This window comes from Thalassophryne amazonica, chromosome 4 (genome assembly GCF_902500255.1).
Source record: "Thalassophryne amazonica chromosome 4, fThaAma1.1, whole genome shotgun sequence".
NCBI classification, from domain to species: domain Eukaryota; kingdom Metazoa; phylum Chordata; class Actinopteri; order Batrachoidiformes; family Batrachoididae; genus Thalassophryne; species Thalassophryne amazonica.
In genome coordinates, this window is record NC_047106.1 from 37,026,283 (window position 1) to 37,051,903 (window position 25,621).

The following is a 25,621-nucleotide window of genomic DNA, read 5'->3' on the forward strand; positions in this document are numbered from 1 at the left end:
AAACTGTATTCAATATTTAAATATTACTCTTCCTATGAGGTAATGTTTTCATCATCCTTTGCTTGACTATTAGCAGGATAACTCAAAAAGTTATGGCAGGATTTCACTGGAATTTGGTGAGCATGTTCCAGGAAATAAGGGATTCCATTTCAGAGGTTATCCAAAAAATACATTCTGGAACTAAAGTGTTTGGAACATAGCAACATACACCTCAAAAGGTTGTGAGAGCATGTAGATGAAATTTGTTGATCTGATGGATAATGACATAGAAAACAAGAGCAATCCTAGATTTCTGACAGCTGCCAATACGGATCCGGATCACCTCCAAAATTCAGTGGCATCTTCCATGCCCCAGTATCTATCTGTGGTGCAAATTTAGTAAGAATTTCAATTTCAGTTTATTTTCATTTATATAACACCAAATCACAACAAAGTTGCCTCAAGGTGCTTCACACAAGTAAGGTCTAACTTTACCAGCCCCCAGAGCAATCCGTGAAATAGGTCTGTTGATGATTCATTACGTCCTTGGCGGACGTAATGAGGGATTTTATTTTCAGTTTGATCTGGTACATATTTTGGGTCCAGGATCCAGAAGACCTTTTAAGCATTAAGGAACATTTAATTCAAAAATGGATTATTAGTAATAATGAACTTCGACATTTTGTCAGCAGATAAATAATATCCTACAAAGTAATTTATGCAGTTCCTGAGTCAATCCACAATATATTCTGGTTCTGCGATCCAAAAGAATGTTAGAGATAAGGCAACGTTGAACTCAAAAACACATCAGTTGATCTTGATGAAATTTTATGAGCACACTGATAAGCTATAAGGAAACGAGGCTTGATGATTGATGCAAAATGCCAGTGAAAGTGGATATTTTGGCAGTGGGGAACATGTAGTCCGGCGGCTAAGGGACAAATTTTAGGGGAATCATGCACTTTTATACAAAAGCGCCAAAACGTTATCAGAGGTACTTTATAGTGTCCTGAAGTATATAAGATTGGGAGACAATGAATCCATAAACGTCTACATTCTAAAAACTTGGGTTTAAGAGAATAACCATTTTCAGCCTTCTACAGCATATAATTCATGACAAACTCTTATCCAAATGTCTTTTTAAGTTCATAATATAAACTTGAAGGTTATGAAAAATGTATTAAGGCTACGTAGGGATGTTTCAAATGTACTTCAGTGTGCTTACAATCTTAGAAAAAGTGTTAATCTAGGGAAAGTGACTAAATATTGTCTAACTCATTGTGAATATCAATATACCTATGCAATATAGCTGTTTGCGAGCATAGGGCAAAGGAAAGATGCTACTCATGCACTCTAACATATTTACACTCTAAAATAACAACAGTGTTTGAACAGAAAGAAATGCTTTTTTATTAATTACAAGAAATCAGTTTTGTTTTTATGGCCATAACCATTATTATTATTATTATTATTATTATTGTTGTTGTTGTTATCATTATTATTTTATGTTATTGGTATTAAGACGATTATCACCATATTTTTTAACTGAAAACATTGTAAATACCTGGTTGGCAAACTTCCTAGATATGCACAAATGTTTCATAAATATTTTTAATGAACTTCTCTCTACAGCTTTCATGCTAGGAGGATCACAGTGACCTAATTTTATGTCTCAGAGGTAGAGGCCTGTTAAAGATCCCTACAGGCCTGAAATGAGTCCTGTACCTCTTTCCATTTGGAAACATACCACCCTGCTAATGTATAAGGATGTACGACGACGTATGACGCCGCACGACGGATGATACATGATCACATAAGCTCAGTATAGCTTTGCACTAGTTGCAGTAGCCATTCTCTAGCTCAGGTTAACAATGTCCAATCTTTATCACTGGCCCCCTACATAATAACCATATGATCGTATTGTCATATGAATAGCAAAATATACACTGTATTATAACCATGCAAACACCCTTTTAGAAAAAGCAGGATACAGGGCTAAAATCACATGATAATATAACCTAAAACGTCCCTGGACAAAGTTTGGCGCTTTTGTAAAAAAGTGCACGATTCTATCCCTTAACTGCTGGACTAATGTGGCCCCATGGTGAGTTGCAAATTTAGGTTTACTGTCAGGAATATATCACCAGCTATCTCTGGTGTATTAAGAGAATTTAACTTTTGTGTCAGAACAGAAGACATGTATGTTGATAAGTTTGTAATAATGGAAAAACACCAACCCACTCATGAAGTCCCCAAAAATGTAGAGTCCATTAAGGTTGGGCATCTGACAGCCTCTGTAGATGTATCCTCCCGTCACTGACTTACCCAACTTGTGGGGGTACGCATAAATTGGCGAAATATCATCTGGAGAGACACAGTCACAGATCACCAAAAAGTTTACACAATCCATCAATGACAAGATGACAACAGCGTAGTGCAATGCAACTGTGTAGGATGTGGTCATGGATCACATTTGAATTTCTGTAGGTAACAGTAATTGTTAAAGTCAAAATCCCAATTTGTCGATGATCACATCTGTAATATTTTGTTTACATTTGTGTAAATGTCATATTTGTTTCATGAATCATAAAGACTGAAAACAGCCGACGTCGACTCACCGAGAGAAGAGTTTTGACAGAGTTTGCGATCGTAGCAGCTGAAGCCTTCTTTGGCTCTCCAGCCATAGTTTCCCCCTTTAAACATGGAGTCATATGATCAGTATAACAGCTCACACACACACACAAGGAAAAAAAACCCAAACCAGTCATTTTGTATAGAATCATAGTGTGGTGTGGACAGGGGCACTGTTTGGTCTGAAAGCGAAACATCATGGATAAGCTGCAATTTGATGCTCATTAAACCTTTTTTGTCTTTCCACACAACCAAACCCCAGCCCCTATAAACGGAGACTTATGGTAACTTGCGGAGTGAGTAGAAGATGACAGACATGAATTTTGGAATGAACGATTTCTGTAGGAGTTGTGAAAAACAAAAAAAAATCTTTCTTACGGTTGGTGAGAGCAATAAAAATTGACTTCTGCTTAGATTTCATAAAAGAAAAAAACATATTTTTTGGAGTAAAAGTCACACCTGCTAAAAAAATGCATTGTGAAGTGGAAAAAATACATATAAAGGTTTTCTATATGTAAAACTCACTTTGTAAGGGCCCTGTCCCACTGGGGAGAGGATTAATTGTGCATGAATTGAGTATACAAATCGTGGGCGTTTGTTGTCGTCCGCAGCAAAAATGGCTAAAAATGACAAATGTCCCAATATGAATTATGGATATATTAATAATATATAGCGAATATATGATGAACAATCACGGTTATATAACGCATGTAGTGAAGAAACGGATCCGACACATTGCGATTATCACGGCAGTATTACGGGTGTATTATGAATGCATCGCGCACGTGTTGCACGTGCACGGCATCTGCATTGTGGTCATAAAAGAAGCGCACTCGCTCCTTTCAGCATCACTATTCACACCAACAATACAGCCTCTGGAGCATTTGCTGGACTTGGACAAGTTGACTGGAGTAAAGAAGCAATGAACAGGGCGAGTGGTGACGTCAGCGGATCGCACCAGAGTGCAGCTCGTCTGAACGATTATAACAAGAAGTTAAATCTGTTATGAACATAGGATTGAATACTGTAACAGCAGCAGACAAGAAGGAAAAAACACGCAACTGTTTTATCAAGCCTTGACAACATGAACAAGTCAATTAATTACCTTTTTAGACCTGCAGCTGGACCGTTGCACGTGTGAACGGCCCAGCTGCAGCTTTGATTCAGGAGGTGATTAGAGCCGTTTTCACCAGGACATTTGCAGAATAAAATGATTAATCCACCACAAAATAATTATTTTATATACGCAGCATCCAGCGCAGAGCACGTGGCAGCTGGTAGAACAAAGAACGGCATCCAGCTGTGAACACAGCGCATCTGATTTGCATCCGCCGCAAATCAGACGTAATAAAAATGCTTTATTCGTGGCCAATCTGTATGCAGTCTCTACAACTTATTTTAGTCCGTGATGTGGACATGATGGGCACGCAAAATATCCGTTTTACACACTGTCCCAGTCCGCTGCCAAGCCGCAAATCCCTGTCAGTTGCGGATATCAGCAGATGACGGCGAATATACAGCGCATAGATTGAGTATGTATATGTATGTATGGAGTATGTAAGGCGGATGTCATCCGCAGCCAAAATTTTGTGCAGCTCAAAAATCCTGGTAACGGGAAAACGTGCCTCTGCAGATCATTGCGGATGTGTGCGGGTGTCGGCCGACTCATACAAGCATGTTTCATGCATATTGCGGATGTTAAGCGAATATGAGCCAATTTTGTGCGCAATCCATACGCAAATCCTCCTAAATGTCAGTGGGACAGGGCCCTAACACAGAATTTCCCTGAGAACAAGTTTAACAAAGTCAGTGCAGAACATGTGCACACCACAGCCTGTGCTGCTACTTAATATAAGGACTTCGAAATTCCAAAAATAAGCAAGATGGAGAAATAAACGTGTTGGTCAATATATTCGATCTTATTTGACGCAGCTTGGACAAAAGAAATCATCAGATGGACACGGACTGCTGGTGAAGTGAACAAGTGTTCTGTGCATTTATTTTGGAAATAGAAGGTTCCTAGTTCCCATTCCTACCAGGTTGCTCAAGGAAGCCCTACCATTATTTAATGCTTCGATCTTAAATATGATCAATCTATCTTTATTAGTTGGCTATGTACCACAGGCTTTTAAGGTGGCAGTAATTAAACCATTACTTAAAAAGCCATCACTTGACCCAGCTATCTTAGCTAATTATAGGCCAATCTCCAACCTTCCTTTTCTCTCAAAAATTCTTGAAAGGGTAGTTGTAAAACAGCTAACTGATCATCTGCAGAGGAATGGTCTATTTGAAGAGTTTCAGTCAGGTTTTAGAATTCATCATAGTACAGAAACAGCATTAGTGAAGGTTACAAATGATCTTCTTATGGCCTCAGACAGTGGACTCATCTCTGTGCTTGTTCTGTTAGACCTCAGTGCTGCTTTTGATACTGTTGACCATAAAATTTTATTACAGAGATTAGAGCATGGTGACCCTGAACCATCCCTTAGTTATGCTGCTATAGACTTAGACTGCTGGGGGGTTCCCATGATGCACTGAGTGTTTCTTTCTCTTTTTGCTCTGTATGCACCACTCTGCATTTAATCATTAGTGATTGATCTCTGCTCCCCTCCACAGCATGTCTTTTTCCTGATTCTCTCCCCTCAGCCCCAACCAGTCCCAGCAGAAGACTGCCCCTCCCTGAGCCTGGTTCTGCTGGAGGTTTCTTCCTGTTATAAGGGAGTTTTTCCTTCCCACTGTCGCCAAGTGCTTGCTCACAGGGGGTCGTTTTGACCATTGGGGTTTTTACGTAATTATTGTATGGCCTTGCCTTACAATATAAAGCGCCTTGGGGCAACTGTTTGTTGTGATTTGGCGCTACATAAATAAAATTGATTGATTGATTGATAGTTCAATACCACCTGTGACCAATTCTCTGTCTATGTCTGAGGTTGCATCACGAATGGTATCCAGTATAAAACTTGTGCCAAATCAACATCCAGATCCATCAGTTCCACTTCAACAACTACGACCACAAACAAATCAGCCAGAAGAAGTTATTTGATTTTGTCGTGCTAAAAACAAACGAAACGAGGTTCCAAACTAAATATTGTACCTTTAACAATAAGGTCCACCTCTTCATATTTGTTCTGACCCACGTCCCCACAGAACATCCGCCCACGACCCTGGCTTGTGAAAGCATCACCACGGTCGATGGAACAACGCCACATGTTGCGGACTCCGTAGGTGTAGATCTCTGAAAGAAAAGAAGACCCAGTGATGTGAAAACCACTAAAATAATGTCTCAGTCTTCAATGTCACCTGACATAATTAAATAACAGGATGTGATAAAGGCACGAAGTTATTAGAGCCTTACCTGGTCGAGCATCCTTCTCCCACAGAAATGGGTTGTCTGATGGAATGCTGTAGGGGGCGCCATCATCATTGTTGTCAACATCAATGCGCAGCACCTTTCCAAGAAGGGTTGATCTGCAAAATATACAATAAAGGGGGGTGGGGGCACAACCCCCATAACACCCATAGATTAAAGTTCCACTTTTGAAGACATTTTGTTCATACTGCTCAGTACTACTAATCTAACCTTCTTGGTTGTTGACTTATTTTTTTTAAAAAAAAGGTGATTTTCAAACCATGTAAATGGTAAAGGGACTGCATTTATATAGCAATTTTTCATCTTTACATTGACGCCTCACATACACCCATGCACCCATGCCAGAGAGTGTCCAAGTGACCCTGCCCGAGTGCACTCAGTGATTTTTACAGTCTGGCGGGGTTTGAATCGATGATCCTCTGGTCAGAAGCTCATTGCTTAACCACAAGACCATCACCTCCCCATGTGTTTCCTGACCTTTGCCCAACCTACTCCAAAACCTGCATATATGAAAGCTCAAGGCAAAATTCTACTGTACCTGCATTAATGGTAAATATCCACCAGGTGGCGATATTGCTTTATTTAAAGAACCTTGAGTGTAGGCTGCTGTGAGACACAATATGAACCTGTTGCTTTGGTCAATTCCTACTATGACGTGAAGTGGCTGATGCTAGCCAACATAGCAGATTCAAAAAAATCTCTGTGAAACGCTGGCAAAGGTGCATTCCAGGGGCCAACACAGACTGATGCAGTCCAGCAGAGGGCATCGCTGTACTGGCGGAACTCTTTGTTGAATGAACATCCACACAGTAAAATCGCCAGTCATCCACAACTCTCTTTTTCTCTGAAGTTTCTCATTTGCCTTAACTTCAATCACATTCCTTTACCATTACACATTCACACCTCTCTCCCAAATGTCACCCACACTCTCTGCATATCTCTCTCTCTCTCTCTCTCTCCCCAACTCTCCGTCCTTTCCTCTGAATTATTTCACTCCTTTCCACAGACCAGCGTGTGGCGGTCGGCAATGTGTCGTGTCAATATTGGACTTGGCAGAGTAGCAGAGTGCGTCATACCCAGAAAAGCTACTACAACACATCAACAAAAGCCTCCAGAAAGATCCAAACTGCTCGACCATAACAGGTTTAAGAAAACGTCTCAACATGCAAACTCATGTGATCTTTGATAAAAGATTTGTAAGCAAATCTTTTTGCTCTTATACAGTCTAATGTAACAGGGTCAATTATACAGCAGCAATGTGTGTATGTAAAATATGTTTTACATTAGTTATTGGTATAATTACACAAAATCTGTGTAACCTCTATTTTATTTTTATTCATTTATTTTCGTTAATACCTGACAGTTTAGGCCTCCAGGTCAGTATGTGGAACTTTAATGTGTGCCTGTCGCCTTATGTTCACATTTTAATGTGACACTGCCGTCTATAAGTAGCGTTTTCGCACCTTTCCTCTCCCCTTTTGTTACTGATCTCCGTGGGAGAGTCAGGAGGGAATTTCTGTTTTAGTCTTGGCTAATTGCATTTTTAAGTTTATTGGCTAGTTTAGGCTTCTACGATATGCTGAAACGTGTTTGTGTCATTTAATTTGGGTAGGGGCATGTCGTGTAGAAGCCACTGACCGGAGGATTTTTATATTAATTTTATTGTTTCGTCATAAAATAAATGGAGACGACCTCCAAAGAGACCCACGTCAGAGACTGTTCTTCTACAACGCAATGCAGAGTCAGTCACAACTGGTTACACTAATGCTGCCTTCATGTACCATTGGAATTATGTTAAATACAAATTGCTGCACATCAAACACCCCTCAAGTTGTAATTTCCAGTAGGAAACTCTGACATAATTCTCAAACATGACCTTCAACTTTTCAACTTGGCAGAGAAGAAGACAGTTTGTTATAGAACGTATGTAATTCGTTATGTTTAACAGTATAACTATTGTTAATTGCTGCTTGTGTACAGGATTTTACTTAACCTGCACACTTCTATTTCTCTCTACATTTACAGTAAATTCAAGGAATCAAAGCAAGATTTGCTCATAACACAGGTGAGAACCACAGACTGTACAGATTGTGGACAAACCCGCTCAGAATGGGTTTGAAATGGGGCAGCTCCAAATGTCACCACTTTGGCAATCAATGCCTGAGTCTGCCTACATCCTGGCAAACCCATAAATGAGTAAAGATATAGAGTGTGACTACGACCGGCATGTCGAATGAAGCCTGAACCTGCCACCCATCTCCGAGTTAGCTAACAAGCTAAATCTGACAGACTAAGATCCGTCCTGCTGTTTGATTAACACATATTTTTTAAGGTCTGGACAATGGTTTTCATAACAGGTGGCTTGGGTGCGAATATTAAAAATTATGACATATTTCCTCAGTGACCGTGGAGTAACAGTCACCAAGTTCTTGATACCTGCTTATTGATGCTAACAGTGCTAATATAAAAATTAAACAATACTAAAATTCCATTTAATGGAAGGGAACACAGACTTCTTACATGATCCATTTGTACACTTAGTCACACAGCAAGCTACAATATGATCTCAGATATTTGTAATAAAATGCTTAGAAAGGACAAACACCTTCAAGTCAATAGCAGCTGGCACTAGCAGCCACTGCCAGCGTATTCCACAAACCGCTTGCACATTAGCCACTTTACCCTTAATTATTACTAACTTTATGCTTTAAAAAAGCCTAAACTGATTAATTATACAAAATCTCACATACAGTTGTCATGAACAAAGACACTAATTATAGAGACCAAACTGTTTTGTTTTTGTTTTGTTTTTTGTTTTTTTTGTACCAGGTGGTCATCACATTTATTTGTGGTGTAACGTTTGAGATTTTAACATAGGATTCGAAGGGGAGTGACTCACTTGTTGAGCCAGCCTCAAGTGGACACTCAAGGAACTGCAAGATTTGGTAATTTTGCATTAGCTTTATTTTTCCTAAAGGCTTTTACATAAAGGCTTTTATAAGTCAAAATACCAACTCCAAAAAATGCCAAAGTGTTTATTTAATTATACTGACTTGTTCTGTGCATTTCCAAACTCTCCAAAGGGGTCGCCAGCACGTCCGCCATCACCAATAAAGATGTATAGATAACCGTCAAGGCCAAACAAAAGCTGTCCACCATTATGATTGGACGCTGGCTCCACCACCTCTAAAATGGTTCTAAAGTGTGTGTGTGAGAGAGAGAGAGAGAGAGACAGAAATGGATGAATATTAATGTCACCAACTACATACAAAATACTTACTTTGATTAAATATACAGTACAATGTTAACAGTGATGCCGGTAACGCGTTTCTCTAATCTTTTTCAGTAACAAGTAATCTAACTGACAGCGTTTTTTTTATATATATTATCAATATTATTATCAAATATTAATGTCTTTACTTTGATTGTTAATGTCTTCACTTTGATGTACTTTCTGTGATCTTGTCTTTGATTCTGTTCTCTATTTTTCATATATACATATATGCATGTGTGAGAGTTCTTGTACCATTATTCTTTTAAATAATTCCTCATTGTCAAAGCAATCATATACACTGAACTGTTCAAGTAATCATTAAAACTGTCACATGAGAAAGTGAGCAGATGACCTTTGGCTTAGTAGAATGTGCAGACTGTTTTGCTAGAGTTATGTTTTTGCTAAGCGCAGATGTGCATCTTTAATTAACGGTTCAGCCTTGAGGGAAGAGCAGTGTGACCAGCACACTGGTTCGGGGCTGGACATTATTATGGGAAGCCTAGGAGACTGAGGGCTCAAAGCCATAACATATATAATATATAATAAAGCAGACGACAGTTCTTGACGAAGGGACTCACTCGTTTGTTCTCTCCTGATCAGGAAAAGAAATTCAGTCTCTTGCGTGATCATTCTTTTGTGCTAACTGAGTTGCTCAACTCTGAGTTGATTTCAACTCTGACACTAACGCGTGATAATTTCCAAGTCAGTAATCAGATTAAAGTGACTTCACCAAGTCTGTGCGTTACTGTTATTTTTGTATATTTATACAGTATAAATTAGAGGTGCCCAATACATTAATCCTGATCATCCGGTCGATCACAGAGATAGTGTGTCTCGATCGGGGTTCGGCTGAAATGAAAAACAGTTTCTACCCAACTGCTGTTAGAGTTTTGAATGCCACACTTGAAATGAGTGCAATTTGTTTATGCGCAATATCCACTGCCACTGAAATATCCACAGTTTTGTACATACTTTTTTCTCTCTCTTTTTATATATGTAATCTCTTTTTGGTTACTTCGTTCTTATTTTTTTTTCTTCTTGACATACCTTTTTCCTTCTGTTAAATTTTAGGTTTTTTTGTTTTCTTCCCTTGAGCTTTCAAGTCTGCGTGTGGTTTACTCAGGTTTATATCTGCACTGAAAGGCTTCTACCTTACCTTTCATTGTACTTGTTACAATGACAATAAAGAATCTGTATTTGCAAAAAAAAAAAAAAAGGGAGTAAAAGTTTAAAAGTGTTTTTATTACAAATTTGTCCATACACACTAAAATCACCAGTGTTAAATTGCGGGTCACAGAGCTCTCTCTTATCGTGCCCCTGTTCTGTGGAATGATCTCCCTGTGTCAATAAAACAGTCAGATTCTGTAGAGAATTTCAACTCCAGACTTAATACTTATTTTCTCTTTCGTATGGCTAGCATACTGGCATAGTATAGTTCTACGCTTTTTACTCTTTTAATTCATTTTATTAGTAAACGGAGCGTGCCGCTGCCTCAACTTTACCTAAATTCTGTGTCTTTTAGTGAAGCTTAGGGCTAGTGGCCGGCGATCACCTTAGTATTTCTTCTGTTTTTCTTGTTGTTTAATGCTGACAAATTATACTGTATTTCTTGTCTTTCTGATGCAGAGAAGGTGCAGCTCCATCCAGAGATGGGTGTGGTATTTGTGCTGGAGACCCTCCTGTCCTGTGCACCAACAGCATTTCCTGTATATCCATTTTGTGAATTGTTCTGTAATTTATGTCTGTAGCATGGCCCAAGCAGAGGGTCACCCCTTTGAGTCTGGTCTGCTTGAGGTTTCTTCCTCAGAGGGAGTTTTTCCTTACCACTGCTGCTCTGGGGGTTAGTAAAGTTAGACTTTACTTGTGTGAAGCGCCTTGAGGCAACTCTGTTGTGATTTGGCGCTATACTGTATAAATGAAAATAAATTGAAATTGAAGTTAAATTAACACTGACAGTGAACATATGGTCCCACTCTGACTAGAGTAGGACTATATGTACACTGGCAGTGTTAATGTAACACTGTCAGTGTTAGTTTTAAACTGATGAATTTAATCAATCAATCAATTTTATTTATATAGCGCCAAATCACAACAGTTGCCCCAAGGCGCTTTATATTGTAAGGCAAGGCCATACAATAATTACGTAAAAACCCCAACGGTCAAACCGTCAGACCCCCTGTGAGCAAGCACTTGGCGACAGTGGGAAGGAAAAACTCCCTTTTAACAGGAAGAAACCTCCAGCAGAACCAGGCTCAGGGAGGGGCAGTCTTCTGCTGGGACTGGTTGGGGCTGATTTACTGTGTAATTTTTTTTTTGTGAAACTTCATGAAATAGGCTATTTTATTTTCATTCATCACTCAACTTCAATTGCTTACTCCAGTTAAGGGTCATGGGGGCCTGGAGCCTATCTCAGCAGCCATAGGGTGTGAGGAGGGTTACACCCTGGGCAGGACGCCAGTCTGTTGCAGGGCTATTTGTTGTATTTATTTATTTACTTATTTTTATCCAATTACTCATTTGAGTGGTGCTTATCCCAGTGATCATTGGATGAGGGGCAGGGTACACTCCTTGACAGCCCACCAGTCTATTGCATGGCCTTATTTTTAATTTTAAGGATTTGTATGAATGGCCAGAGGTAGGTCACTTTCAAAAAATATTTTTTTTTTTTTTTTTTACATTGCAAGATACACCATTTTATTTAAAAAACCATTTTCCTCTATTTAATTATTATTCATGAGAATGTTGGATCTTGCCTGTAAAATATAGATTTTCATGCAGTGGTGGAATGTTAGAATAATTTATTTTATAAACTGCTAAAGACTGAACTTTTACTAATGATCTGATTTTAAGTTCAATTTCTTCCAAACCATCATATTGAATGAGATCATAAATTTTATATGCAAAAATTTAATGCACAAATTAGCTGTAATAAAAACTGTACTGACTGAAGGTAAAGTGCTTCATGAAATGTACTTTGTGTCTGAGCTTATTCAGACATTAATGAACATAATGCAAGCACTTGCGCAATGTGAGTGTAGTGCATGCATGCACACACACACACACACACACACACACACACACACACACACACACACACACACACACACACACACACACAACTTCATGTAATATGAAATATAACAATTTCCAGGTGTTTCTGTGACCCTAAACGTCTCACCTCTCAGAGGAATGGTTGAGCTGGTTATCATCATAGGCTGACAGTGTGAACTCACTGATACGTATCCTCTCCTCCTTCTTCACAGAGACTGAGTAGTAAACATAGGCTTTTCTCACCATAGAGAACCTAAAAAAATTACAGAATTAGAACTACTATATACGCGCCCAGTGTATATAAATTTTTTTAATGAGGATTGTTAAATCATGACGTCAACTACTGCATGAAAAAACAAAAAATGATCTCTTGCAGAAGAATCATAAATGATTTATAAAATATACAAATAGGAAACAGACAATTTATACTTCAGAATGATGTTTCTTTAAAGTTAAACGTTCACCACAGATTATTTTGTATGAAGTAAATTTGAACAGTGATGAAATTCTGTATTCTCTTATGTATGTTTGTATGTATGGATGCATTATGTACTCTTCTGTTTGTAAAGAAAGTCTTGTAAAATTAAAAAAAAAAAAAACTTTTAACTGTTAGAATGGCCAAAGCAGTGGGTCACCCCTCTGAGTCTGGTCTGCTTGAGGTTGTTTCCTCATTATCACCAGATGGAGTTTTTCCTTACCACTGTCACCTGTGTGCTTGCTCAGGGTGGTGGTTAGGTTAGACCATACTTGCTATATGTGAAATGCCTTGTGATTTGGTGCTATATAAATAAAATAAATTACAGTGGATCAAGAAAGTATTCACAGTACTTCACTTTTTCCACATTTTGCAATGTTACAGCCTTATTCCAAAATGGTCAAAATTCTTTTGTTTTCTTAAAAATTTGACACACAATACCCCATAATAACAATATGAAAAAGGTTTTTTTGTCCCCAGTGTTTTGCAAATTTATTAAAAATGAAAAAAAACTAACAAATCACCTGTATACAAGTATTCACAGCCTTTGCCCTGAAACTCAAACTTTTATTTATGTTTTTAAATATTTAGGAGTACCTTAGTATACACTAGTAGCGTTCCACCTTAGATTTGGAATGTATAATAGAAGATATACCTTACTGAATTTTCATGATCAACGATCAATTTAAAATCAACAATTATTTGTACAGCCAAAACATGACCAATGTGCTTTACAGTAATCATATGATAGAATAAAAAAGGCAAATAATAGCAATTTATGTATCCTGGCTTGTGTATTGTTCCACCACTACTTAACAATGTGTAAGTAAAAAATGACACACTTTTATGAGAGTCACTGTAGCCTCCATCTTCTTTATCACAAGCCACGGTTCGGGTCCTGGTACTAACCAGGTCTGATTTGATGAAAGAGGAAACTGTAGGCAATAGATCAGTTCTGGTACTGAATGTTGACGAATGTGGGTTTTCAAAACTGGACTTGTGCAGGACTCTGGACCCTCTATCATTCAAGTTTAGTCCAAAGTCGATCAGAACTCTGAGATCATTTGTTCACACGTGGACAGGACCAAAAACAATACCCCCAAATGCACTACAGTGTGAAGCTGTACAAATGAAAAGACCATGAACCTTGGGTGCAGGGCAATGCACAGGAAACCCCTCTCATCTCCAGCCCACGGTGATGTGAGAACTGCCTGCGTGAGGTTTAGGAAAGGACGGTCCACTCTGGAGCCATTGGCCAGATACACCCACACATAACCCAACTGCTCTGCGACAAAGGACCGATGAGTTCCATCATTCGCATGGACCATAGCAACAGGGTTACGGAGCCCATTGGCGACCTCTTGTAAGCATATCTCTAGGCAGCCTTTGGGATCCGCACGTACCAAACCCAAGTTAGCATTTAGCTCTGGAGACAGAAAAGAATATGAGAAAGGTTAAAATATTATGGAATGAAAACAGAATTTGACCACTACACTTTATCTATATACATAAATGGCTACTTTTGTCTTTCTGTCTGTCCGGAATAGGCTCTAAAACTACAAAAGGTGAACTCCCCAAAGTTACATATTCTGAACCACCATGACATGGGCTACAACCCAGTACTATTTTCAAACAAAAAAAAAATTAATATTAAGACAACGATATTAACAATGATCTGATACATACAGTTGAACCCCAAAGTTACATATTCTGAACCACCATGACATAGGCTACAACCCAGTACTATTTTCAAACAAAAAAAAAATTAATATTAAGACAACAATATTAACAATAATCTGATACATACAGTTGAACCATATGTACCTCAGTGGCAGTCGTACTCCAGCACAAATGTCTCAGCTTTAATAGCTGGCCGCTGGCCTTATGCATATATGCAGGAGCTCAGTAGCCTGCCTACTGCTATAAACAGAGCCCAGACTCCTGGGCTATCTGCTGCTGGCTGCTGGCTAGCACACATAGCGTGGGTGTGCATGCCACCTTGGTTGTATAACCAAGCAGATTCAAATATCCCCCTTGATATGAATGCATCCTTTCTCTGCACATGCTGCACGTGGGTGCTACAAACCTGTTTGACTCTCCTTGAAAAGATTTGAACAACTCTACAAACTTTAGTGTTTTCAGACCTGTTTATAGCAAAAACAAATGTGAGTATTCTGTCATTTACTGACTAATCATATACTGAACATTTTGATTGTAAGAATATAAATACACAATTCAATACAAAGTAACGTTCTTCCATGTGCTTTGTTATCCCCATACTTCCCTCTACCAATATTACACCCATGATATTTGACACCATGTTGAATGAGTAGATATGCCATCCTACGTAAAAATAGTCCTTAAATCTGGTTTAATCATTATGGCAATATGAACCCTCAAATTGAGATTTTTCTGTACCTAATGGCCAATACCGCGTTATGTTTATCAACTTCAAAATAAATACAGGGTAAACTCTTCATAATGCTGTCCCCAGGAACAAGGATTTAGACCTGCAGATAAGGTGCCAGCTCAGAGATGCAGATGGGTTCTCCCCATGCCAGGCATTGGTGGCTGAGAGGGGGGAGTTCAATCCACATGAATTTTGATAAAACATACACAATCACTATGATATAATACTTATCAGAATACAGCCTATTCCTTCTTGGAATGAAGGTTTTCACTCTTAGCAGAGAGCTTTCAACCTCTGGCTGTAAATTAAACTTTAAAAGTTTACTGGATAAAATATCAAGCATTGTCTTTTCTTGCAATTTCTACATGTATTTCTAAACATTTGCACATTTTCTAAAAATAAAGGTGTCGAGTGTACATGATGTGTATCACTTGCCTAGCGTTGATCATAATGTATCAGGCAAACGCATGTTTTCTGTATCACAATGGCACTCTGCAGATCATCTGAAAAAGTGATGTAGTTCTAACTGCTGATGGGGCAGCACCCTTTCAATCAGCCAGTAAGCGGGCATAGAGCCTGTGTTCTCCAATGGCGCGTTGTATATAGGCTGCTCATTATGATGTAAATATCATAAATTAAATTTTGTTATTTATCAACTCTTCACAACCTGCTGTCCTGTTATAATAGTGCACTAGCTTTGGGGTTGATCTAATAGTTTTGGTATTTCATGGCTCAAACTGTTTTTAGTGGTCAAACCTCTTTTTTTTTTACAATTTAAAAGATTGTTCTCTAAATATACCAATGAATGCATAACTTTAAGAAATATGCAAGGCAACATTTACACCATTTAAAGATGGAATGCCTCACAGTGTGCAAAAAGAAACCACTACTTTTGCTGATAATGTGGCTGGCCTGAATATGGCAGAACCTGCGATCTTCCACAGTTAGTCAGATGCTCCAGAGTTGGTAACTCCAATCAGCTGTATATCCACTTTCCTGACAGAAGGACAGGGAACATCTTCAGAATTAATGGTCAGTAAAAGCTACATTTAAATATATATTCAACATCTCAAATCCAAAATTAACATTTGCTTAAAAGCCATTTTATTTTTGTAGCATTCTTATAAACTAGATTTGCAATGTATCAACAATTATAACGGTCATAACATCAATTCTGATTAATGATTATGAGCATACTTGATCTGCAATATAAAGTCTGAAGAACTTCATTGTTGTTTCTTGCATGCGGCAAAATTCAGTTTTCTCTCTTGGTTTGGGGATTCCACCTATTTTGGGTTTTTAGTTCAAACCTTTGCCTATTCGGACTACATATATACTTATAAGATATCTACAATTATGACAAAATATAAACTTTGGAATATTTTGTAGATTATATCTTAAACAGGTTAACCTGGGCAATGCCGGGTACCCCAGCTGGAAAGTGCTTCATACACTTTATCGCCACATTATCCTGTTCTAAGTTTTCTAATTTCTTAGCATTTAAAAATACTCACTGTGTGTAAGATATTGCTGCTGCAGTCGCAACCAAAACATAAAAAAATTACTATACCGTATCTTTGCTGTTTTGCTGAAAATGGCTTATAATTCATAGAAAATAATTTATTAACAAAACTTGTATATGGTCATGTTTAGCACCACTGATGTATCAGTTCTATTTATGTGATAAATCCTCAAACTTTGTTGTGATTTGGAGCTATATAAATGAAAATAAATTGAAATTGAAATATCAACAATTGCACTTTATTTTTGATGTTGCTTTGATTTCCTGTTTTCTGTTTCTTCACCTTTGTAAATTTTTTGCAAAAACCTTGTAATTGTTAGAATGGCCTAAGCAGAGGGTCGCCCCTTTGAGTCTGGTCTGCTTGAGGTTTCTCCCTCAATATGATCAGAGGGAGTTTTTTCTTACCACTGTCGCCTGTGTGCTTGCTGTAGTTGTTGGTAAGGTTAGACCTTACTCGTGCGAAATGCCTTGTGGCACCTTTGTTGTGATTTGACCTCCTCCCCTCTCACTCAGGGGGTGAAGAAGTAACAGGAAGAGGGAAGTTGGGAATGAGAGGAACAGTAGTAGCCAGTACCCAGTTGCAATCAGTATGTCTGGTATCTATATTGTGTATTCATATTTATTTGCAAACTGTTTTTCTTTTTTTACTTTCACTTTTAGTACTCTGTGTGCTTCTTACCCTGCATGCTGCTATACAGTGCTGCTGGAACCTCAATTTTTCTGAGGGAGTCTTCCCAAGGGATCAATAAAGTTCTATCTAATTTAATCTAATCTAATCTAATAAATGAAATAAATTGAATTCTCTGTTAAAAAACAACTCCAAAGTCTAATAGATCATAATATACTGATGGAGTAGTCCTATTGTTGTAGGATATTTAAGGAGTTAGATGGTCTGCAAGATCTTTTTTTTTTTTTTTTTTTTTTTTTGCTTAAGAAGTCCTTGGTCTGAGAAACACTGGTGTGAAAAAACCAACAGTCTTGAAGGAATTTAAAATGTGTAATCTTTAAGGCTGAATTACAGAATTACACCTCCGACATCAACGTTTTTGCTTTACTTGAGCTAAAGTCACCACTAACATGTATTACAACTGAAAAGCCTCCTTCTATGTCTGAAATCTAACTTTGCCAATCCCAAAACAATAAGGGTATGTGTGGTGTTGAAGCATCCGTTTAAGTGTGTGTGACTATACCTGCATCTGTCAGTACATTAGGATAGCAGTACTGTTTGTCGTTCAGCACCAGGAAGTCACAAAACCGCCTACGATCCTCTTCTATCACAGCAGTAAGGTTTGCAAACTGATGCGCGTTCCCATTCTCCTCCAGCAGGAGGCTCAGTGTGTACCGGCACTGGAGCCAGTAGTAGGAACAGTAACTGTCGCACAGTCCAGGCAGTATTCGCATTGGTGTGTTAGCATCCTCAGCATCGTATAGGTGGGCAGCATATGGAGAACATTCCTGTACCGGAAAACGAACAAGGATTTGACTCTTAGAATGCTGAAAATTCTGGAATTATTTAGATTTTATATAAATCACTACCCTTGCTCTATTCTTTAGAAGTTGAGATGACATCATCTTAGAATTTTTACATTTAATAAACTTCTTAATTTTAGCATTCAACACAGAGGTCGATTTGTATTCAATTGTATCACGTACCGTAAGTAAAGAGTATGAACTTGTCCCACCACAGCTCCTGACCGCCCCACAATGCCATGGTCAGGCTTATGCATGGCCTATTTCTGAACACACTCTGGTATAAATGGATCTCAAGAAGGTCCAGTCAGTTATTAAGTCACAACCACTATGTCCACACCCAGCAGTCTGCTGCAGGCACACGGAAGCACAGCGCTCAGACTGCCATTCCCCCGACGGTTCTCTTGGTGCCATATCACCTTATATTATAGTCACCAGGGAGCAGAACCCAAAAACACAAACTACATAACATCTCTAATTTATTCATAATATTACGAAAGAACACCAGAGCAATGTGAGTAACCAGCAGTACTCTTATAGTGAAAGTGTTTAAGTGAAATTATGCTCAAATACAAACAGTGCAGTGTTTTTCCTGTTGCTATATTTACTAAACTAATTGGATTTCCTTTGAAACGCTGCTGAGTTTGAAGTGTGCACAGAAGCATTGGATCCAGACTCATCGCCTTCAGGAATAAATATGTTATGGTATGTTTAATGTACACTAAGATCAATAATGAATGTGACTTTAAATATTATAAAATTGACATTTTGGCATTGACATCAACTAACTGTGCTGCAATGCAAAATATCCAGTATCATGTATTCCACAAGTCTTTTCTTATTCTTTTTTATATACGAGGGCTGTCAATAAAGTATAGGTCCTTTTTATTTTTTTTCGAAAACTATATGGATTTCATTCATATGTTTTTATGTCAGACATGCTTGAACCCTCGTGCGCATGCGTGAGTTTTTCCACACCTGTCGGTGACGTCATTCGCCTGTGAGCACTCCTTGTGGGAGGAGTCGTCCAGCCCCTCGTCGGAATTCCTTTGTCTGAGAAGTTGCTGAGAGACTGGCGCTTTGTTTGATCAAAATTTTTTCTAAACCTGTGAGACACATCGAAGTGGACACGGTTCGAAAAATTAAGCTGGTTTTCAGTGAAAATTTTAACGGCTGATGAGAGATTTTGAGGTGATACTGTTGCTTTAAGGACTTCCCACGGAGCGAGACGTCGCGCAGCGCTCCGAGACGCCATCGTCAGCCTGTTTCAAGCTGAAAACCTCCACATTTCAGGCTCTATTGATCCAGGATGTCGTGAGAGAACAGAGAAGTTTCAGAAGAAGTCGGTTTCAGCATTTTATCCGGATATTCCACTGAAAGACGTGCGGACGGGTCCGCGCGTCGGGACGCAGCCGGCGCGGTGCGGCGGCACAGGAAAAACACCTCCGTGTTGATAACCATTTGTAAAATCCAGGCGACTTTTGATGGCTTTCAGTGGAGTGAGTATATGAGAAATTGTTTAACAGCTGGACATGTTCCAACTTGTCCTTAAGGCTTCCAACAGAGGTGTTTTTTTGAACCGTGTCCACTTCGATGTGTCTCACAGGTTTAGAAAAAATTTTGATCAAACAAAGCGCCAGTCTCTCAGCAACTTCTCAGACAAAGGAATTCCAACGAGGGGCTGGATGACTCCTCCCACAAGGAGTGCTCACAGGCGAATGACGTCACCGACAGGCGTGGAAAAACTCACGCATGCGCACGAGGGTTCAAGCATGTCTGACGTAAAAACATATGAATGAAATCCATATAGTTTTTGAAAAAAATAAAAAGGACCTATACTTTATTGACAGCCCTCGTATATTGGCCTCTGTTCTCTGAGGTCAACATCAAATACAACAAGAAGTCCTAAATATACTGTAATGTTAAAATACCGTCAGCCGTATGAGCATTGTGCATGTGTGTGTGTGTGTATAATTATTATTTATATTAATTATTAAGATCTTATTGTCTTACTTACAACTTGTACATGTTCAATGAAGCCCATCTATCAATCCATCATAAACATTTACACCTTTTGAAGTGCTGAAATTAGCTTTGAGTTAGCAGAAGTTAGCGTGCATGCTGACGTCTGCAAAATGTCTTGTAACTGTCGAGGTGTTATCAGGTTATAAAAACAGCATTTTCAGTTTTAGAAGTGTTTATTTCTCGCTACCTTTTACATAATATATGACAAAGAGGTTATATTTACACAGAAATGAAAAGGTTTGCAGCTAGCCTGTGATATCACCACGCTAACGCCCGCAAAATGTCTTGTAAAGCCCTTCAAAGGTGTTATTAGGTTCCAAAAGCAGCCTTTTCAGTTTTGGAAGTGTTTATTTTTCAGTAGCATTTACAGAATATATGAGAAGCATGTTACATAAACACATAAAAGAAGCGTTTTTAGAAAGACCTGCCGCTGATGTCAAGGTGCCTCTCTACTCTGATTGGCTGTAACCTCCACCACTCAAAAAAAAAGGAACAGATCAAAACAGAATGTGACTTTTTAACCTCTTAAAATAGGTCAAGGTTAGCCATTAGCCATCTTTGAACTTCTCCAAGATCTGTGTCCCAAGAATGTTCCATTTGAATTTGAACACGCTGGCAGTAATAGGACTGGATTTATGCTGAGCACAGACAGACAGACAGACGCAAAGTCTTTGCAATACCTGGTGGCCATATTTGATGGCCTTGGTTAAAATCAGTCATAAATAAGCTCCTAATCGAACTACAGCTGCCAACCAAGTTGATGGTCAACTACTCAGGGTTGGTGTGCTTTTGACCTTGCCAAACTCTAGTTCATGGACCAGAAGACAAACAAATTTGTCTCCATGTTTGCCTGTTGTTTGTTTGCATGTGCATTCATTTGTCTAATAACCTCACGTTATTCAGCTGTATCATTAATGTCTTTGCTCAGTTAGTTGTCCAGAAAATCGTCTTGGAGTATGCACTGGTGCCTTGTGTTGCTACATCCATCACAATACAGAACCACCTTGGGTCCTTGATGGCAACCACCCAGGCTTACAACTGGCACCTCTCAAAAGTAGCCATCTACGTATCTGCTGCAGCCAGATAAAAAGTGGGCATCCTCTTGAGTTTTTCCAGTTGCTGGGTTATTCAAAGCTGATTCACCTGTGTACAGGATCATGCCCACAGAATTACATCACATAGCCAAAATGTCATAGCTGATGTTGCCTTATGATGTGTTTCCAGCATTACCCAAGATTCTTCCAAGGAGACCTTATACCAAAGGCATCCAGCTGTCACCTTAGATCACTAGTTGGCATCCAAGTCTCACAATCATACAGTAAACAGAAGGACACTAAAGTCTTGGATCTTCATTTCAATTTCAATTCATTTATATAGCGCCAAATCACAACAAAGTTGCCTGAAGGCGCTTCACACCAATAAAGTCCAACCTTACCAACCCCAAGAGCAAGCACATGGGTGACAGTGGTAAGGAAAAACTCCCTCTGATGATACTGAGGAAGAAACCTCAAGCAGACCAGACTCATAGGGGTGTCCCACTGCTTAGGTCATTCATTCTCCTGCAAAAATAACAGAAGGACAATAGCACTTCTGTAGCGCTTTTCCATCTAACAAATACTCAAAGCACTTTACAGTGATGCCTCACATGTACTTCCCCCGGGCAAGGCCAGTACCCATTTTTACACCTGAGTGTAGTGAGACAAAGCACATTAAGTGTCTTGTCCAAGGACAAAGGCAGGTAGCAGGAGTGAGATTTAAACCCAAGTCCTTATCCACTGAGTTACCTGGTCTATTTAAATGCATTGGTTACAGTGCAGTTCTATGGAAAACAACTTTGCCAAACATCTCTGTCTAGTGAACTCATGACTCCATAAACTCTTCCCAAGTGTCTCTCGAACTTAAAGACCAAAGACCCAGAGACATAAACATTACTGCCCAGATAATTTCTCTATGAGTTTGACGCATTCATTCCAAACATTATTATAAGCTTCTGGTGGCCAAAGCCAGAAAGTCGTTAAAAGCCTTTGAATCTCAGTCTTAATCTAGGACTTTCACAAAAACCCAGATACGCTCAGCTTCTCAAGTGCTGTAATCAGGATTTGATCAGTGAAACCTTCCTTGATCTGTCATTACTTTAGTTATTGATTCCTTTTCCCCCCTATTCCACCTTTGCACCCACATCCCATGGTGGAGGCTGTGTGATCAAGGAAGAGTTCAACAAATTTTTCTTTTATGTCATTCTTCATCTTCCTCTCTTTGTTACATCATGAAGAGTTAAGAAGGCTAAAAGAATTGTGACTGAATTGTCAGTTGTCAAAGGTATGTGCTCTCAAACTGCATTTTCTAGTTAGAGCATTTTCTAGTTGATTTTCTCTTATTTTCTGCAGAAATCTTGACTCCATAATGAAACTGCTGCAGTTTCATTATGGAGTCAAGATTTCTGCAGAGTGCCCAAGTGTCCCCGTATATGAAAGTTGAAAATGGATTCCACGGGGACACTTGGGCACTCTCGTGAACATGACACCAGCAATTCTGCAAGACCCACTGGACCGAGAGCTCCCCATCGCCACCAACAACACATCGCTATGGTTTGAAAAAAGACGAGCCACAATTACCGGTGACACTGGACTATTCTGTCCCAACGCTGAGAAGTGAACTCAAACAGAGAATCTTTGTCACATGGAAATAAGTGCATTATTGGGATGAGATCAAAGCCAGCCTGGCAAGCAGTTTTAGCTCCACAGGCCAAAACAAAAGCTGTGTTCTTTCTGAGCTGCTGGAGCTGTTGATCAAAGCGGTGCAGCGCACACTGGGACTGGAAGCAGATGGGCGCTTGTTTAATTTAATTTTAGTGCTTCCTGATTTATCTTCTTGACTATGTCAATTTTTTTAACAGGGAAAATGGTAGATATAGAAGGACTGAAAAGTACAGTACAGCTTCAGCTTTCAGGCTCCTCTCCTGTGGAACCAGCTCCCAATTCAGATCAGGGAGACAGACACCCTCTCTACTTTTAAGATTAGGCTTAAAACTTTCCTTTTTGCTAAAGCTTATAGTTAGGGCTGGATCAGGTGACCCTGAACCATCCCTTAGTTATGCTGCTATAGACGTAGACTGCTGGGGGGTTCCCATGATGCACTGTTTCTTTCTCTTTTTGCTCTGTATGCACCACTCTGCATTTAATCATTAGTGATCGATCTCTGCTCCCCTCCACAGCATGTCTTTTTCCTGGTTCTCTCCCTCAGCCCCAACCAGTCCCAGCAGAAGACTGCCCCTCCCTGAGCCTGGTTCTGCTGGAGGTTTCTTCCTGTTAAAAGGGAGTTTTTCCTTCCCACTGTAGCCAAGTGCTTGCTCACAGGGGGTCGTTTTGACCGTTGGGGTTTTACATAATTATTGTATGGCCTTGCCTTACAATATAAAGCGCCTTGGGGCAACTGTTGTGATTTGGCGCTATATAAAAAAATTGATTGATTGATTGATTGATAAGTATTTGGACAGTGACACAATTTTTGTCATGTTGTCTCTGTGACTGCAAGAGATAAAATGAAACATTCAAAATGTGTGTGGTGAAAACTTTACACTTTAAGAACTTTAAACCGTAAAAAGGAATCATTTAATTTTGACTGCAGAAGACGATGGCAATGAAAATGCAAAAAAAAAAAAAAAAAAATTTACAACTGGGACCAACATTCCAGTTTTTTAAATTTTAAAAGAAACAGGTTGCCACCTAGTGCAGATGAACAGGAGTAATACCCACTCACTCACTCACTCACTCACTCACTCACTCACTCACTCACTCACTCACTCACTCACTCACTCACTCACTCACTCACTCACTCACTCACTCACTCACTCACTCACTCACTCACTCACCCACATCTTCAACCACTACTCCAGTTAAGGGGTGTGGGGGTGAGTGGTGAATCCTATCACAGCAGTCATAGGGTGTGAGGCGGGGTACACACACACAGATAAACATACACATTCACAGCCCCACGTACATGTACAGAAAATGTAAAGTTTCCAATCTACCTAACCTGCATGTCTTTGGATGTGAGAGGAAGCCGGAGCACCCGGAGGGAACCCACACTAACACGAGGAGAACATGCAAACTCCACAACAAATGGCCACAGGTGGGAATTGATCCCATGACCGTCTTGCCATGAGGCAACATTTTTAACCACTAAGCCACTGTGCTACCCCGGGAGTAATATGAGTACATTTATGTGAACTTCAAAAGAAAAGATTATCAAAGCCTAATTAATAGTTGTATTATCTTCAGAATAGCGAGAGAATGAATGGCAGACGAAAACATATTTTTCATCATCTCCATTAGCTGCAGGAATATTCAAATTTCTCTTTTTACCAGCAAAATCGATGTCAGATTGAAAGTTAACTTGTCATGTTATTGCAAGCTGGACTCTCTGGTGACGGTGGCAGAGAAGAGAACACTGGACAAACTGCTGGACATTATGGACAACACCAGTCACCCTCTGCACACCGTCAGCAGCAACCAGAGGAGCCTCTTCAGCCACAGACTGCGCCTTCCCAAGTGCAGGACCAACAGACTGAAAATCTCCTTTGTCCCTCAGGCCATCAGACTCAGGGGGAGGAGGAGTAACAGGAAGACAGAGGACAGGAAAGAGAGTAGCCAGTAAACCAGTAGCAAGCAGTTTTTCCTGGAATTTATATTTGAAAATTGCTTTTTTACTTCTTTTGATACTCTGTGTGCTTCTTACCCTGTGTGCTGCTATACAATGCTGCTGGAACCTCAGTTTCCCACAGGGAGTCTTCCCAAGGGATCAACAAAGTTCTATCTAATCTAATCTGCCAGTGTTACTTATGGCCCCTGAAAATTTTTTCACTGTGTATACAAATAGGTGTAATTCCAAAATGGTTAATGCGATATTTTTGTTGAACCCTTTGCATTAAAGCTGAAAGTCTAGACTTCAGTCACATCTTGAGAGTTTCATTTAAATTCCATTGTGGTGGTGTGGTGGTGCCAAATTGCAAAACGTGTGTAATTGTCCAAATGATGATTTAAAAAAAAAAACGTAATTTCATGCTTGGAGTTGTGTCCATTGTCTTCGTGGCTGTTGTTTGACCCACTAAAATTAGAGTCTTATTTTGCTTCTAAGTACCATGGAGTAGCATAAATGGATAACTACAAGCAGATGTTCTCTAACAATGCAGCCACATCAAAATCATGTAATTTGGTGTTTATTCTTTATAGTCCTGAATAGTCTGAGAGATTCAGAGCTGTTTTTTTTTCCCCATAATTTTGTCTACACTGATTAGTCCACATGATGGCGCTTCATTAAACTGCAGTGAGAAACATCATCACAAACAGTATTAAATTGTATTAATCTGGTGCAGATCTGCAGGTTGAAAGAGTGAAATTAGGACAAAAAAGAGC

The 25,621-nt window shown here is 39.3% G+C and overlaps 1 protein-coding gene across 1 annotated transcript in view; it reads right to left on the reverse strand.

Moving 5' to 3' along the window:
• si:ch211-136a13.1 (HHIP-like protein 1) overlaps window positions 1-25,621 on the reverse strand; it is a 49,191-nt gene that overhangs the window by 12,397 nt on the left and 11,173 nt on the right. The window contains exons 2-9 of the mRNA XM_034169392.1: window positions 17,903-18,167; window positions 13,927-14,206; window positions 12,433-12,558; window positions 9,034-9,177; window positions 5,966-6,078; window positions 5,705-5,845; window positions 2,598-2,672; window positions 2,217-2,343 (exon numbers count right to left, since the gene is read on the reverse strand). Of these exons, the coding sequence (XP_034025283.1) occupies window positions 2,217-2,343; window positions 2,598-2,672; window positions 5,705-5,845; window positions 5,966-6,078; window positions 9,034-9,177; window positions 12,433-12,558; window positions 13,927-14,206; window positions 17,903-18,167 (1,271 nt within the window). The remainder of the gene's footprint in view (window positions 1-2,216; window positions 2,344-2,597; window positions 2,673-5,704; window positions 5,846-5,965; window positions 6,079-9,033; window positions 9,178-12,432; window positions 12,559-13,926; window positions 14,207-17,902; window positions 18,168-25,621) is intronic.